We start from the raw sequence: 16,283 nt of genomic DNA, 5'->3' as shown, positions 1-16,283 counted from the left end.
CAGCTTGAGAGCTTTAGAAACTACAACGAACCTTTTTTAGATATCTGTTCAGCTTGTAGACACTGAAAATAATGTGTAAGACTTTTTCTTCAGAATAAGAAAAATACCAGAAACAAAACTTCATCCCCTTTGTATGGTTCTGGCACCACTGCTCTATCTCCTATATTTTAGCAGGACCATTTCCCATAAAATTAAGAGAAGACTCTAAAAAGAAAAGGGTTTGGAAGATAGTTGGATCTGACGCAACCTTGCCCTGAGGGGTATATCTTCTTCATTTCCTAACAGCCAGCAGCCAAAACAAATAACCAGGAATGCTGTTGAAAACAGGGGAAGAGAACTGAACAGTCAAAGAAAGTAGTGCCAGTCCTGGAGCTTATCTTTAGATACACTGCCATGACAGCCCTGCCCTCCTTAAACTTTCCTTTGCCATGATGCCTACAAAAAATATTAAGCCATTAGTGCACTGATGCCACGCTGACTAATACGGTCTGATTATACTCCCCATTCTTTTATCGTACTCCCATTAGCCTGTCTGTATCCATCTTTTGTCTTATACTTAGACTGTAAGCTCTACGGGCCAGGACCATCTCCATTCTGTGTTTATCCACAGTAGGGTCCTGGTCTACGATTACAGCTCCTAGGTTCAACGGTAATACAAAGAATACAACCTCTGACCCCTTTAATGAGATCTGAACTACAGCTGGGCAAATAATGGATTTTTCAGTTTACTAACCATTTTGCAAAACTGAAAACATTTTGGGTTAAAACATGTTCTGAAATTTTTGGCAAAACAAGAAATGTAAAACATGTTGAGTCAAGAGGTTTAGTTTCTACTTTCAGGCATTTTGAAAAGAGGCAAGAGTTTACAAAATGAAGATAGAGGGGAGGTGATGGCTTTATAAGCTTTAGCCCTGTGGTTAGGGCACTCACCATCATGGTGGGTCACTGAACTAGGGAAAGAATAAGAATGACTCTTACCACCTGGTAATTAGTATGCTCACCCAGGATGTAGGAGACCTGGATTCAAATCCCTGCTCTGATAACTAAGTATTAGAAAAAAAGAACAGCTTCGAGATAAGAGACTGAGAAAGATCCATAGTCAAATATTCCATAGCCCAGTTGCTAGGGCACAATCCTACAATGGGGAAGACAAGTTCTAATCCCCTTTCCACATAAATAAGAGGAACTGAACCTGGATTTCCCACATCCCAGGTGAGTGCCCTAACCACTGGGCTGAAGATTATAAAGGCAGTACCGCCACTTGCTCCTGGTTTATGAATCCTTTGCTTTTGTTAAAACAACATTTTTCAGGTGAAAAGGTTTCATTTTGACATTACCTAAATGTTTTGACTTTTAGTTTTCTCAAAACATTTCGACAAACTACATGAAAACAAATTGTTCCACTTGAACTGAAACAGCATTTTTTGGCAAATGAACTATTAAATAGCAACAGTTCATTCATCTCTAGACTGGACTACTTCCCAGAGAAATTGAATCCCTTCTCCTTCCCCTCCAAAAGGTTACAGAGATCTGGACAAAACTGAAGGACAATTTCTTAGAAACAAAAGACTTACTCTGGATCAGAGTCCATCTGATCAGGTCCATCTAGATCAGGATACTTCTTTGCAATATTTATTATAACACATTCTTGTAATTTATTTAAAGAGGAAGTGGACCTTTGTATCTTACTATGTTCTTGGCTTCAGTGATATCTTGTGACAATGAGTTTAATAGTCTACATGTATTATTAGTATTGTGTTTTATCTTTTTTGCCACTTTTCAGTTTCATTGAGTATCCCGTGCTCATACTGTACTATGAGACAAGGAAAACAAAGTGCCTGATCAGCCTTGTCAAAAATATTCATTACTCTGTACTCTTATCAAGCCCCTCTTATGTGTCTCTCTAAAGTAAAAAAAACTATCTTCTTAGTCTCTTTATAGGAGAGTTTTTCCACGACCACAGATTGCCAACTTGTTTGACTTACAACAGTCCTATATCTGCAAGGTAATCTTGAGTGCCTTCAGCTTCTTAGGATCGCAGCTCATCTTCACGTTGAAGAGTTCAGATCCCTCCAACAGAAAGTTAAGCAGCTTTGCTTGAACTTCCTGAGACAAGCCATAAGTATGAAGCCCAACAGGGCTTTTCAGAAGCATTGCAAAAATCAAATGATTTGGTTGCGTTATCAAAAAATAGCAAAGATGCTCTCAAGGAATGCTTGAAAAGCTGCTGTCCCTCAGGACAGAGGTTAAGGAACTCCCTGTCATCTAACATGTGATTAGCTCACGTGAATACCCTAGTACACAAGAATTTGTAGTGAGCCATGACAGCCTACTAGCTGGAAGCTATATCAGCTGCTAATTAGCAAACCTTTCTGCACAAATCATTCAGCTATCAGAACTCCTTGCTGTGTGTAGCAAAGATCATCAATGGTCACGGAAATCATCAGTGAACCAACTGCTGAGTGTTAACATCAAACCTTTCTCTTGGAACCTAATGAATAAAGTTTCTGAGCAGTCCACAGAAGTAGGGTGCCTCCAAATATCCTTGCCCAGGTCCAGTAAGCCCTTCAGGGAAAGGGCTGCTCCACCCTTTTCCTAAAATTCTAGGATGTCAGAGTGTTTGACATCACTGAAGGAGGAAGGCCCATAAAGGAATTTTCTAGAGTACCTGCCATCATGCACACCATTGCATGAGGGTGAAAAGGAAGCAATGACGACTTCATCTGGGAAACATTTAAGAGGGTGGCCTCAAAAGATTCTCCTCCCAGTTCTAATCCCCTCCCAGAGAGTTATGGTGAGGAAGCATGGGTGATCCTGATGAATCATGTGGCTAGGCACTGCCGCAAAATCCCTCCCAAGCAGTGAAGAACTTGTCCTAACCCCAAGCTTGCTGATTTGACAGAGAAAATGTGGGATAAGCCCAAACAGTGGAGAGCAAGAGCCCAAGGAGTCTGGGCCTTCTAAGAATAGACAGCAAAAGAAATATCAAGACCCAGATTTTCCCAACCCCCAGTCCTCCTTGGCATCAAGCCCAGCACCAAGGCCACCATCAAATGTCCAAAGGCTCTCACAGAAGAGGTAGAAGTTAAGAGGAAACATAAAGGACAAAACTCCAAAGGGGAATAGTTCCAACTCAGCAGCAAACAGTGCTAAGTCTTCAGAGATTCCCTCCTCCCCCCCAGTATGAACCCTTGTAACTTGATTCTCAGAGATCATAGTAGATGAATCTGACAGGGACCCTGGAGTATTTCAAACAGCTTGGATCCAAAGGGCTGCTTTACTTGCTACAACTCCTGGTACGTGCAAGGCTGACACTGAGGCTCAGATAGATCTTTCCCACAAACAGCTCCTGGAAATCACTGGTAACTGAGTAGAATCCCCTAGCTCTAAAGGAGATTAGATTTCAGGGCCTCCAGCATTTTTTAAGAGGACTCTTTTCAGGGCATTTCCCCCCCCTACAAGAATGACTTCTCGTCCCATACTGAAGAAAGCAGGCTAATCCCATTTGATTCTGAAGCAGTGCCCTTGTGCCTAGAGAATCTTCTTTTCCAGATATTCTCTCTGAAGCTGTACTTGATAGTCACCCTCACGAGGAGAGTTTGGACATCTTTTTGTACCCTCCAAGGAGAGGCCATGCTTTTTCCTGCAGTTTGCTCTACTAGACAAAGAAGAAAGTGTTCATGGGCACATAAAAAAATTGGTTACCACAAGAGGAACGCTCCTTAAACCCCTTTCCTCAATACCAGTTTCTCCACAAGGTAGGAATTAAAAAAAAAAAAAAAAAAAAAAAAAAAACACAACACCACACACACCTACCCAACTAATACTAATTTAATTAAAAAACCACTAACTATTCGAACTATTTTAAATGGAAAAGTGTTTGGCAACCTTGGACTATAGGTATCAGCACTGCATAGAAGTTTTTAAGGTCAACGCCACACAATAAAGAAAGTAGTATGGTGTATTCCTAAACTGCTTTGTTTGAAAGAAAAGAACTACTGGGGCCAACTGCAAACCCCTCTTTATATACTTAGCCCATGGGGGGTAAGAGCCTGTGGGATACAAGCACACCATGCACTCATTTCTCAAAGTTTCACAGCCATCCCCCTAAGCATGTAAATCCTAATGTAGCTCTGTGGAGGACAATGTACATAGTTAATTTTTTGGCATTTTATGTTAACTAGTGCAATCTGATTTAATGGGTCAGGAAAGTATTCTTACCCATACCACACACAAAAAAAGGAGAAAGAACGAGCGTCCATATCTGCAGCGTTATATTTGCTTTTTTCATATCCAGATTTATGAACATTTACCATCTGTCACTCAGAATTCTAGATACCTTAAGATTTTAAAGAACCAAAGGTCTGATATATTACCACCAACCAGCAAATGCACTGTGCATAAATTACTTACCAGACACCAAAAATAACCTCAGAATGCCATCTGAACAGTTCCCTAAGTAGCACTTTACAACACTATGTACTGGGTCTTGCAGTCATCTGTTTTAAGATACGCTGGTACAACACAACCAATCTTCAAAGGTTTTTCCTCTTGAAGAGGGTAACACCATTTTTCTAGCCACATTCACAAACAATTTGGTCTCATCCAACAACTATATCAACATGTAAAATTATGTTAGTTTTAAGCAATTTTTAAACTCGGCTTAAATTTGTTTCAATAAACAATTAAAATACAAGTGTGAACGAGAGGCAATGTTACAAAAAAGGTGTAGAGTGGTAGAGGTGAAATTTTACTCCAGCACCAACTAGAAATGATCTTTCAAAATTCTGTCATTGGTAGCAGAATAGATTTTTAAAAAGACAGAAAAAGAAATTGACAACTAAGCACTACTCAGTACCTTATACCAAGAAAATAACCAGCAATTACATGTCAGTATGGCATGAAGAGGACTGCTACAACAGAAGCAAGAAAGTTAAATTCACTTTAGAATTGTTTGCATGAATATTAAGTTCAAAGTCATGTCTTGCTTCAGTAAGATATAAGCCATACAAGCATAACAAGCATTATAGACCCCAGCACATTTCATAATGAAACAGAGTACTTTTCAAATGATGCATACAACAGCCACTTAACCACTCAAACGCAACCAGCTTTTGTGATGAGCTAACAACTGGTACACGACATAATGTACAACCAGGTGAGAGGAAGTTGATTCAGGGAAGTTGTGACATGGGAAAATCTGGCCAGTTGAAAGCTGCAGAGAAGACGACTGCTGGAGGAAGCATGCCTCAATTTATATGGGAGTTTTTCTTTTTCTTTTTCATATGAAGTATCTCATTCCCATACTTTGTCAGTTATCTACATCAAGTCATTCTGTTGTTAAAATGGCATAAGTAGACACCCTCAGGCCACGTCTACACTATGGGGACTAAACCCCCATACAGCACTGGAGCAATGCCGGAACAACCCCATAATGTAGACGTAGCAGCTATAGATAAAGAGATTTTTCCCCATTGGTTTAGTGGCACCATTTCCCTGAGCGACAGTAGCTAGGCTGACAGAATCATTCTTCTATCAACCTAGCTGCATCTACACTTTATGCATAGGTTGGCATAGCTACATCGCTCAAAAGTGTGGATTTTTCAGCACTTTGTGCATAGCTAGTTTCTCTTTGAGGATATTTCACACATCAGCACGAGAGGAAACAAAATTACCATTAAAGACATTTTTTAAAAGGAACACTAATGTATTAAATGTCTCTAACAGCTCTCCTAAATATGGTTCCACTCAGATTCACCTCCACTAAAGTTTCACAGAAATATAAAAATCGGCATACCAGCTCTCAATTTAACTTTTTAATCTTTTCTCTTTTTATGTCCAGTATCAGAAGCTTCGAAGGAGGATACAAAAAATCATAACACCTGTCAACAGTCAGACCTTATGGGGAAGAGTTTTCAAAAGCACCTAAGGATTAGGAGAATAAGTCACACTGATTGTTTTAGGGACAGATTTTTCCATAATCTGGTTTCTCAGGGTATGTCTACAATGCAATTGAAAACCCACTGCTGGCTTGTGCCAGCTGACTCTGGCTCACTGGGCTCAGGCTGCGGGGCTGTTTAATTGCAGTGTAGCTTTCCAGGCTCGGGCTGCAGCCCAGGCTCTGGGACTCTCTTATCTTACAGAGGCTGGAACCTGGGCTCTGGGGCCAAGTCCAGAAATCTACACTGCAATTAAACAGCCCCACAGCCTGAGCCTTGTGAGCCTGACTCAGCTGGCATCGACCAGCCACAGGCATCTAATTGCAGTATAGATATACCCTAACGAGTCCTGACCTACATGTTACCCTCTAATATTCATTCTCTATACCTATTGCAATGCCTTGTCTGTTCAGTATTGTTGCATGCTAGTACAATTTTCAGAAGTTTTTAAATCCTCTTGACTTTCAATGAGAACACTGGGCTCCTAAGTTAGTCAGGTGCTTCTGAAAATTCCACATGCTAGGCACAAATTGACACAATAGTGAAAAATGGTTGAGACCTGTATAAGACCATACTAGTGAACAGCTTTTACTATCCAATTTTCAAAAACTGGACCATCAACTCTTCTTGTAGGGTTCAAATGAGATTTCTTGAATAATGATATAAAGTTTTTTTAGGAAGTCAGGCAAGCACAATTAATGCTTAAAAAATGTTACTTCTCTTAAAGCATTTTAAGCTATGTATAGTGCCTTACAGACCTATGCACTTCAGACTAAGTTTATCTCTGTGCATCCTTTTGCTATCCGCTGTAGCTGATTAGGTGCTTAACTGTTGCTTTGGGGAAAATTCTAAAATGGGAAATATGCACAAACTGAAAAAATAAATATTTTTCTCTACTCTTTCACTTAAAGATCTTAGACATTACTTGTTTTTACTGTCTAGTGTAACAGAGTGAAGTGCAATTTTTAAGTTGGTTTCTCTTTGCAATCGTGTTAAATGTGTAAGTCCCAAAATGGGAAACTATGAATTTATACTGATTAATCCCCAATATGTTACAACATTTACAAGTAGTTCTTTAAACTTCCAGAGTCATCCCCTATTTTATGAATTATAAAACAAACACTGACAAATATTGATTTTTCCTTTAATTTCAGCCCTTAACAATAAGAATCAAACCAACCTCACTGCATGTTTACATTCCTTAGAAAACAGATCATAATTTTGCAAAATTACAGAAGAATGGCTGATTTATACTGAATGTTCTTTACTATATTATCATGTATTGAAATACACTCATAGGATTGTATGACTGAAAACCTCCTGCATCTCTTAAGCCACTCAAGTGATCCAAAACACAAATGCTTACTATTAGAAATTCCGTAACACATACCTGCTGAATTTATGCTTTGATTGCAGCTAAATGAGGGGTCATTTGCTCGTCCAGAAAAGTTATCCTAGAACAGCCAGCAAGACACATTAGACCTATTATAATAGTTCTGGACCAAGAAAAAACACTTCAGTTGCAAATGCATCTATCAATGCGGAAGTTACACTTCTGATGCACCAAGAATAAATATTATAAATGGTCTTTTAACAAAATCATGTTTCAAGTCTAAAAATGTTTTGCATTAATATGTTTTGCTAAATATATTAACATCTCTTTCAAAATCTTTATCTTCTACAGTTGCTAAATGATTAAACTGAGAAACATTTTACTTTTCACACGCTTCCGGGACACAATGTGTAACACTTGCATGTTAGGGGCTCCCAAAATGCACATTTATTTTTAATATGTCCCTTTAACACGGGAATACTGTCAATTCCCTGGAACAAGTGCTACAATTTTTTTTTTTAAATGGGCCTTTAATCTGTTTTTTCAATGCACAAGTTCTGAAAGTTGTTTGGGTTTTCTTTTTTCTTCTTTTTTTTTTTTTTAAATAAACTGGAAGGAAGTTCTTACTTTTACTCTTCAGACAGATTAGGAATGTTATGCTTGATCTTCTCTGATCTCCTCAGGTCCCTTCCAACCCTGATTTCTATGATGTGCGTCTATGAACATCATGGAGTATGTTTATTGTGAGCTTTAATAATTTAATTGAAACAGCAGAGCTGTTGAACATTTAACACATTTTTTAATCCAAACTAAGTTAAATGTTTGCTAAAACAAACCAGTGTAAGAAGTCTAACCAAAAATCCAATTAATCCTTTAACATTCATTCTTGATTTCTGTGATGTCATCACTGGCTGTACCTCCACTGAGAATTCTCTAATTATACCACCTCTTGTCAAGAACTGGTGCAATTCCAACAATGTTAATAGTGGCAGTGATAGAATAGATTATTTGCAGGGTTGCGGTTTGTTTTACAAGGTGTATTGATTTAAAATCAAAGTAATCTAAATTACAGAATTTAATGATCATTTATATCAGCAAGCAGGAAACCTTGATTTAAATCATCAATATTAATCTTGTTTCACCTTTGAATTTTTAGTTATTTTTCTAAAGAAAAACTGATTGGTCAGTAACGATTTTAAACGTGTTGACTGGCAACTACATATAGCCTTTACATAAAATTTGGTATTTTTTTGCTTACCAGAACAATACATTAATATCTATACACATTTAATCAATTATATAGCTTAACATACATTTATTCAAAATCTTAGTTTTTATATCATGTTAGAAAATGGTGAATGATGCATTTCTTGTTTACATGATTAATTTTTTTATTTATGATTTGTGTTAAGCTGTATTTGGATGGAAACTGGAACCCAAACGGACAAACAGCATTTTAATTTTTGTATTAAATAAAACTACCTTAAGTGTGCTGGATACCTAAGAGAAATTATCAAAACATATTTTGCATTTAAAGTTAACTGATTTATGAAAACAAGGAAGTATTAGCTGTAGTTAATGAACTCAACTGTTTCTGTTCGTGTCCTTCAAGATTTTAGAACTAGTAGATCTCATCCTCTCACACCTTGTTTTTAATCCATAGACTGAAAAAGGAAAACAAGCTTTTGTCTTTTTTTCCCCCTTCAACTCCCAGTTTCTCAATGAACTTGTAATTGAACTGAACTAGTTGCATGAACTGAAATGAAGAAAATATCTCTGCACTTGCAGAAGAGACTACTGCTGTCAAAAGCTAGTTTAACACTTCACCAGCTTAGAGGCTTGGCCCTCTTTAAAACTTCAGCAGCAAATATGTTCTGCTTAATATATTTTTAATACAAATTATTTTAGGATATTATAGTAAATTTAGGCCTTAACCCAAATTACCATAATTTCAATTAAATTTTAAAATAATTTTTAAAAACAAAATTTAGTTTTAAAAATTTGACTATTTTCAACAACCATTTTATCCTCCCTGCTTTTCTACCACATCATCTAACCCTTCTCAAAACAGACATACTGCTGACCACTAAAGCAAAACAAACTTAAGGTGTAATTGCTACTTTGAATATCAAATTACTCCTCGGGGAAAATCTGCACCACTGCGCAACGCAGAGTTTTACAGAAATTCAAGTTGTGAGTGCAGAATTTCCGCACCCCCCACCGAGAAATGGGCTGCAGAGCTGTTGGCCACCACGAGGTGGACCCGGAAGAGCCCAGCTTGCAAACAGAAAACAAGGCCAAAGGGAGCAGGAGGGGGAGGGAACTGGAGGGTTCCCAGCACACCCTGAAGGAAGGAGGCAGTGGTGGCACACAGGAAATTCCATGCAAGCCTGGGACCCACCATTAGGCTGTTTCTCCCTCTGGATCCCTAGGGAGGGGGGCATGCACGAGCTGGGCTCTGGGGGGAAGGGAGCGTGTGTCTAGGCCTAGGGGTCCTGCAGCTAGCCCCCAAGGGATAGGAGACGTGACAGTCTGGATTGCGGAGGCCATGGCTTGGCTCTGGGGAATAGGCGGTGTGTCTGGGCCGGGGATGGGTCAGATGGGCTCTGGGGAAGAATGGGTGTGAGTGGCTGGGCTCTGGGGGGAGGGGGGAAGGAGGAGGAGGTGGGGCAGAGAAACAGGAACTGGGCTGTTGTAGGGTTTCTTTAACTCTCTATTTCTGGGGGAATTTGTGTGTGTGTCTGTATTGTATCAGACATACAGTACTTGCTAACCATTATTTTGAAATAAAATACCAAAATAATTATGACTGGGGTGATTATATAGTGCTATTTTGACAATTTTAAAATATTGTGCACAAAATAAATTTTAATGTTTTGGCGCAGAATTCCCCCAGGAGTAGAATGTGTAGACAGAAGTCAGTTTCTTTGATAATCTTAGCTTTACCACATTTAAATGTATGAATTAATATTTTTCATGTAATCCTGGTTAAAGAGAAGGCTGAATTTTTAAATTTGCACATAATGCTGTTGCAGAGCCAGTATATCGTAAATTTTGTGCAACATTTTTTTCGCTGAATACAGCAAGTGTTGAACAACACTTCTTATCTGCTGCCTTTAGCGGTTTATATACCTGTACAATGATTTACAGATCTAGAGAGAAAACAGTGAAGTAAAATATTGAACAGATCAGTTAAGTGTTTCACGGCAAGCACAAATTTAAGCAAGTTAGAACAGCAAGGATATTACATTTTGAGATCTGGGACCTTACTGAACGTAAAAGGAGAGGTGCAAAGAGCCAGGTGAGTTGCTCCTAAGGCTCTGAGATTCTTCCTTTCATAGTTTTAAAACATTTAACTTTCTGGCTAAAGTTATGCTCCCAGTGTCCTCTGGTAAAACCACATAAAACCATCAGACTGTGCCAAATCAAATGAGGAGAACCATGCTTTGACACCACATCCTTGAACACTCACAGCTCTAAGCTGGAGAAGGTTGTTGTGCATCTTTCTTTCCGGGTCTGGACCATTTCCCATGCAATAGGAGTTGTTCCTTCAAGCACAAAAATCCCAAATATTGTTCACATTGGAGTTCTTACAATGGCATACTTTTCAATAAATTCTCTGGAAGTTCTCACCAGAGGTACTGCCTGACCACAGAACTGATATAAATTAACACTTGTAGCCCCTCTAACTGGAAGCCATACAGGCAGGGGACGTGTTTAACCCAAAGCACTAATTTTATGAAGTGAGAAGCGGTGCATTTGTGTAATTCATGAGATCTGTCTCACCCTGAGCATCATTCACTAGATTGCAAAAAGAAAAGGAGTGATACATCTGATGAAGTGAGCTATAGCTCACGAAAGCTTATGCTCAAATAAATTGGTTAGTCTCTAAGGTGCCACAAGTACTCCTTTTCTTTTTGTGGCTATAGACTAACACGCCTGCTACTCTGAAACCATTCACTAGATTGTTGACTTTTTCCTCTGTCTCCTGAAAAGGGAAAACTGCTCTAATGGCAATGTCAAAGATGAATTCTAGAAGAACCATCTGTCGATTTGGAATTAACACACTTGTCCTGGATGAAAGTTTAGGTGACATAAAAGAGATACTACTCCTTAAACTGCTCACAAGGCAGATTGTCAATTTAGAGATTTTATGAGCGGCTCATTCAGATAAAAAAATATATATATATTTGTTGGGGGTTTTTTTTTTGTAACCAAGAGCTGCAGTCATACCCACCAGGATCTTGTAAGTGCTTAAGAGGCTCACATTACATTGCAGGGCAAAACATATTCTGAACAAAAAGCCAAGTTTGTGTATGAGTCAAGGTCCATGTCAGAAAAGTATCCTCCTCCCTCTAAGCTGAAGATTTGGAGTCAGCAAGGTAGGGCCTTGGACAAGCCCCAGTGTACGGCACAGACAACTCCATGGAGGGTGAGAGGAGTGGGGTACACAACAGATGCAACCTCTAACCATGACGTGGGAGATTTCTGCCTTCCACCTTTCTGTCCCGAGGAGATATGAGAGAAGTTAGCCAAGATCACTCAAAAGACACACATCTCTCATCAGAGCGCATGAGAACCTACCTACAGAGCCCCAAATGTCTCAAGTAAATGCAGATGAGAAAAGAGAGAGATCCCTTCTGCTTTGACCTCTTAGAAGTTGAGCTGATAAGCCACACTATGTCAGGGCCCTGGGTTCTCCTGTGGTGCCTACCCATGGACAGGGGTATGGCCCTCAGGTTTCCGAGGGGTTCCAGGGAGAGGAGTAAAAGGGCCTACTACATCAGTACCATGACCACTCCACATGAGGGGACTCATAAGACGATCCTTTTGAGTCATTGCCACCTTGAGTCAGCAAGAAATGAACTGAAGAGTTTGATCCTGGGACCAGAGGCAGTGTTGCCAACTCTGATTTTATCCTGAGTCTCATGATAATTATTGTTTTCCTTAAAACCCCAGCTCCTCCGGGTCAAGTGGATGTGTGATGATTTCAGCCTTCATTCTTAGAGAAGAAGTAAGTTTCTATCCCTTATGGATGTGGAGAAAACTTCAAAATGTGACCCCAGTGCACCCTAAAGGCTCAAAAAGCAGAAGGCAAATAAACACCAAATCTATTTTACATAATCCCATGATTTTAAAGCCAAACTCATGATTTTTGAACATTTGGGGTTGACAATACTGAAGAAGACAGCCAAGCCCAAGGAGACTGTAGAGCACGCATGTCCATATTTTGAACATTTGCACCAACTACTGTGGGTGGCATCTTTGTCGGTGCAGTTTCATTTGTGGGCAGAAGCTGGAAGGGTACAAGGGTATTTCCCACCTATTCAACCCTGCTTATAAATAAAAGAGCTTTGTGAAGTACGAAGTGCACGTGCGCCCATTCGGCCTAAAATTCTAAATAAAACCTTCCCTGGGACAAACAGTATAAAGTTTCTCTATCATGAGCCTCAACATGAGCCATCCGAAGCCCAGTCAGGTCAAAACTAGGAGAATTGTAATCACGGTCCTTCAGCTATAACCAAGCCATAGCAAAGGCTGAAGTTACTGAGCAATCAGGGCCACAGCTCACACATCAGAATCATTTGGTAGTTCCTGGGAAGTTCCTTCAATGACCAAAGTCCAAATGGAACAAACAGGGCAGAGCCCTCAAGATGCCTATAGGTGCTTCAGAGGGTCAAAAATCATAAGAGCTAAAGGATTTTCCTCAAACACAACTGCTGGAAGCACAAAACTCTAAGGTAAAAATACTGCATACATGATCTTTAAAGAAAAATGCTCATTTGATGTTTCTCCACTTCTGTAAAAATAATGTGCCCTGAAACAAAAACTTTTGATTATTTATAATCTGTTTAAAGAACACCATAGGCAGAGATTATGCTTTACAGACAAAAAAAATTCAAGTCCCTTCCTAAAATGTCATATGTAAATAAAGCTTTATAGACTAACATTTCCCTGTCTCAAATGTGAGACTTTACCCTACCAAATTCACGGCCATGAAAAACACGTCACAGACCATGAAATCTGGTCTTGTGTGCGCTTTTACCCTATACTACATAGATTTCACCGGGAAGACCAGCATTTCTCAAACTGGGGGTCCTGACCCAAAAAAGGAGTTGCAGGGGGGTTGCAAGGTTATGGGGGTGGGGGTCCATGATATTGCCACCCTTACTTCTGTGCTACCTTTGGAGCTGGGCAGCTGGAGTTGCTGTTGGCCAGGTGCCCAGTTCTTAAGGCAACACCCTGCCAGCAGCAGCGCAGAAGTAAGGGTGGCAAAACTATACCATGCCACCCATAATCCTGCACTGCTTCCTTCAGAGCTGGGCAGAGCTGAAGAGTGGTGGCTGCTGACTAAGGGCCCCTGTCCGCAGGCAGCAGTGCAAAAGTAAGGCAATACCATAGTCGCCAACTCCATAGGTGCTCCGGGGCTGGAGCACCCACGGGGAAAAATTAGTGGGTGCTCTGCACCCACCAGCAACCAAGCTCCCCTCCTCACCCCCCCGCCCTACCTCACCTCACCTCCACCACTAAGCCCACCACGTCCCCGCCTACCTCCCAGGGCTTGCTGCCACAAAACAGCTGTTTCACAGCTTAACAAGCTCCAGGGAGGGAGGAGCAGGAAAGCAGCATGCTCAGTGGAAGAGGCAGGGCCAGGGTGCAGATTTGGGGAAGGGGTTGGAATGGGGGCAGGGCCAGGGCAGAGGGTGGTTAAGCACCCACTGGCACCAGAAGTAGTCAGCGCCTATGGGCAATACCATACCATAGAATATCAGGGTTGGAAGGGACCTCAGGAGGTCATCTAGTCCAACCCCCTACTCAAAGCAGGGCCAATCCCCAACTAAATCATCCCAGCCAGGGCTTTCTCAAGCCTGACCTTAAAAACTTCTAAGGAAGGAGATTCCACCACCTCCCTAGGTAACGCATTCCAGTGTTTCACCACCCTCCTAGTGAAAAAGTTTTTCCTAATATCCAACCTAAACCTCCCCCACTGCAACTTGAGACTGTTACTCCTCGTTCTGTCATCTGCTACCACTGAGAACAGTCTAGAGCCATCCTCTTTGGAACCCCCTTTCAGGTAATTGAAAGCAGCTATCAAATCCCCCCTCATTCTTCTCTTCCGCAGACTAAACAACCCTAGTTCCCTCAGCCTCTCCTCATAAGTCATGTGTTCCAGTCCCCTAATCATTTTTGTTGCCCTCCGCTGGACGTTTTCCAATTTTCCCATGCCATCCTTACTTCTACGGTGCTGCTGGTAGCAGCTCTGCCTTCAAAGCTGGGCTCCTGATGCCGCTCTCCAATGCCCAGCTCTGAAGGCAGCACCACCAACAGCAGTGCAGAAATAAGGGTACCAGTACCACAATCCCCCCCGACAATAACCTTGTGATCCCCTTCTCCCAAACTCCTTTGGTCAGGATCCCTACAATTACAACTCTGAAATTTCAGATTTAAATAGCTGAAATCATGAAATTTACTATTTTTAAAGTCCTATGACTGTGAAATTCACCAAATGGACCGTGAATTTGGTAGGCCCCTACTCATCACTATGGTGCGCAAGTGCCTGTGAGCATACAGTGAAAATTAAAGATGACAACATTCAACGATTGAAGTAATGGAAGGTGTGAGAATGGATGACAAAAATGAAGGCAAGGACTTCTGGGAAAAATGGGTTTAAGACAAAGAAAGAAGGCACTTGTTGTGGATGGATCTAGACTGTTCTCAGTGGTAGCAGATGACAGGACAAGGAGTAATGGTCTCAAGTTGCAGTGGGGGAGGTTTAGGTTGGATATTAGGAAAAACTTTTTCACTAGGAGGGTGGTGAAACACTGGAATGGGTTACCTAGGGAGGTGGTAGAATCTCCTTCCTTAGAAGTTCTTAAGGTCAGGCTTGACAAAGCCCTGGCTGGGATGATTTAGTTGGGGATTGGTCCTGCTTTGAGCAGGGGGTTGGACTAGATGACCTCCTGAGGTCCCTTCCAACCCTAATATTCTATGATTCTATGATAAAGAGACTGTTCCAAGTATGGAAGTAAACATCCCTAGAGAGAACGCTGAAAATCAGAAATGAAGGGAACAGTAAACTGCTATTATTGGGAAGGACATAGAAAGAAAGAACAGAGGCATTAAAACAAAAGATTGAGGGAACAGGATTGGGTAGGTACCCTGCTTACAGGCAAAATCAAGTTGTTAAAGAGACAGGACTTCAACAGAGATCAGCAGGAAGGAACTTGACCTGCTCAGCAGGAACATTTTCTCAGTACTTCTGATAGACTGGAAGGATAAGAGTATTTTATTTACAGAAGTCATGGCAAACAGTAAAGATTAAAAACAGTCTCTCCCTATTAACAAACACTTAGGAAATCTAGATAAATACTACTTTGTCCTTCCATAAAACCTTGGCCACTAATAACACAGTCGTCTACCAACAGTCTATCACTCCAATGCAAGGCAAGAGAGGCATATGGGATCGTGCTCGTCTCCCCCGGCCGGGGTCTAGGTTAAAAAGAGGTTGTGCAGGGCATGCTAAAGTGTAACCGGTCCCCAGCCTCCCTTTGCCCCCATGTCATGGTCTCGTACCAGCTGCTGGAAGTCTGGTACGAAGGACGCCACGCGGTCCTGGATCTCGGTGTCCCAGTCCTCATCTCCCATGGTGCAGGCTCTCAATCTGTACGGAGAGGGCAAGACCTTGTTACCGGCGGCCACGGGAAGCTGCCGCGGCCCGGCAGAGCCGACAGACAAGGCGGCCGCGAGGTCCCTGATCCGAACCAGGACTGGAGAAGCTTGTAAAGCCCAGACCCACCAGCACCCGCAGCACCACAGGAGTCCCGCACCTCCTCCAACCCGGCGTTGCCCTTCCCGGCCGCCCAAGCCCCCCAACAAGCTCTTCTCCGCGGTGCCCCACGCTTTCCACTCTCTCCCCCCGGACTTCCCACTGGTTGCTGGCCCAGGCGGGCCGCCGCCCAGCTTCCTTCCGTGGGGCTTCCCACCCAAACGCCACCCGCCCCCTTAGGCCA

General features: G+C 41.5%; 1 protein-coding gene across 4 annotated transcripts in view; it reads right to left on the bottom strand.

Moving 5' to 3' along the window:
* DDX4 (DEAD-box helicase 4) overlaps positions 1-16,283 on the bottom strand; it is a 104,522-nt gene that overhangs the window by 88,061 nt on the left and 178 nt on the right. For all 4 annotated transcript variants that reach the window (XM_074953950.1, XM_074953952.1, XM_074953953.1 and 1 more), the window contains exons 2-3: positions 15,847-15,934; positions 7,330-7,393 (exon numbers count right to left, since the gene is read on the bottom strand). In XM_074953950.1, coding sequence (XP_074810051.1) covers positions 7,330-7,393; positions 15,847-15,918 — 136 coding nt within the window. In that variant the 5' untranslated portion in view covers positions 15,919-15,934. The remainder of the gene's footprint in view (positions 1-7,329; positions 7,394-15,846; positions 15,935-16,283) is intronic.

Source organism: Natator depressus, chromosome 5, assembly GCF_965152275.1.
Source record: "Natator depressus isolate rNatDep1 chromosome 5, rNatDep2.hap1, whole genome shotgun sequence".
Lineage (NCBI taxonomy): Eukaryota > Metazoa > Chordata > Testudines > Cheloniidae > Natator > Natator depressus.
This window is presented reverse-complemented; position numbering and strand designations above follow the sequence as displayed.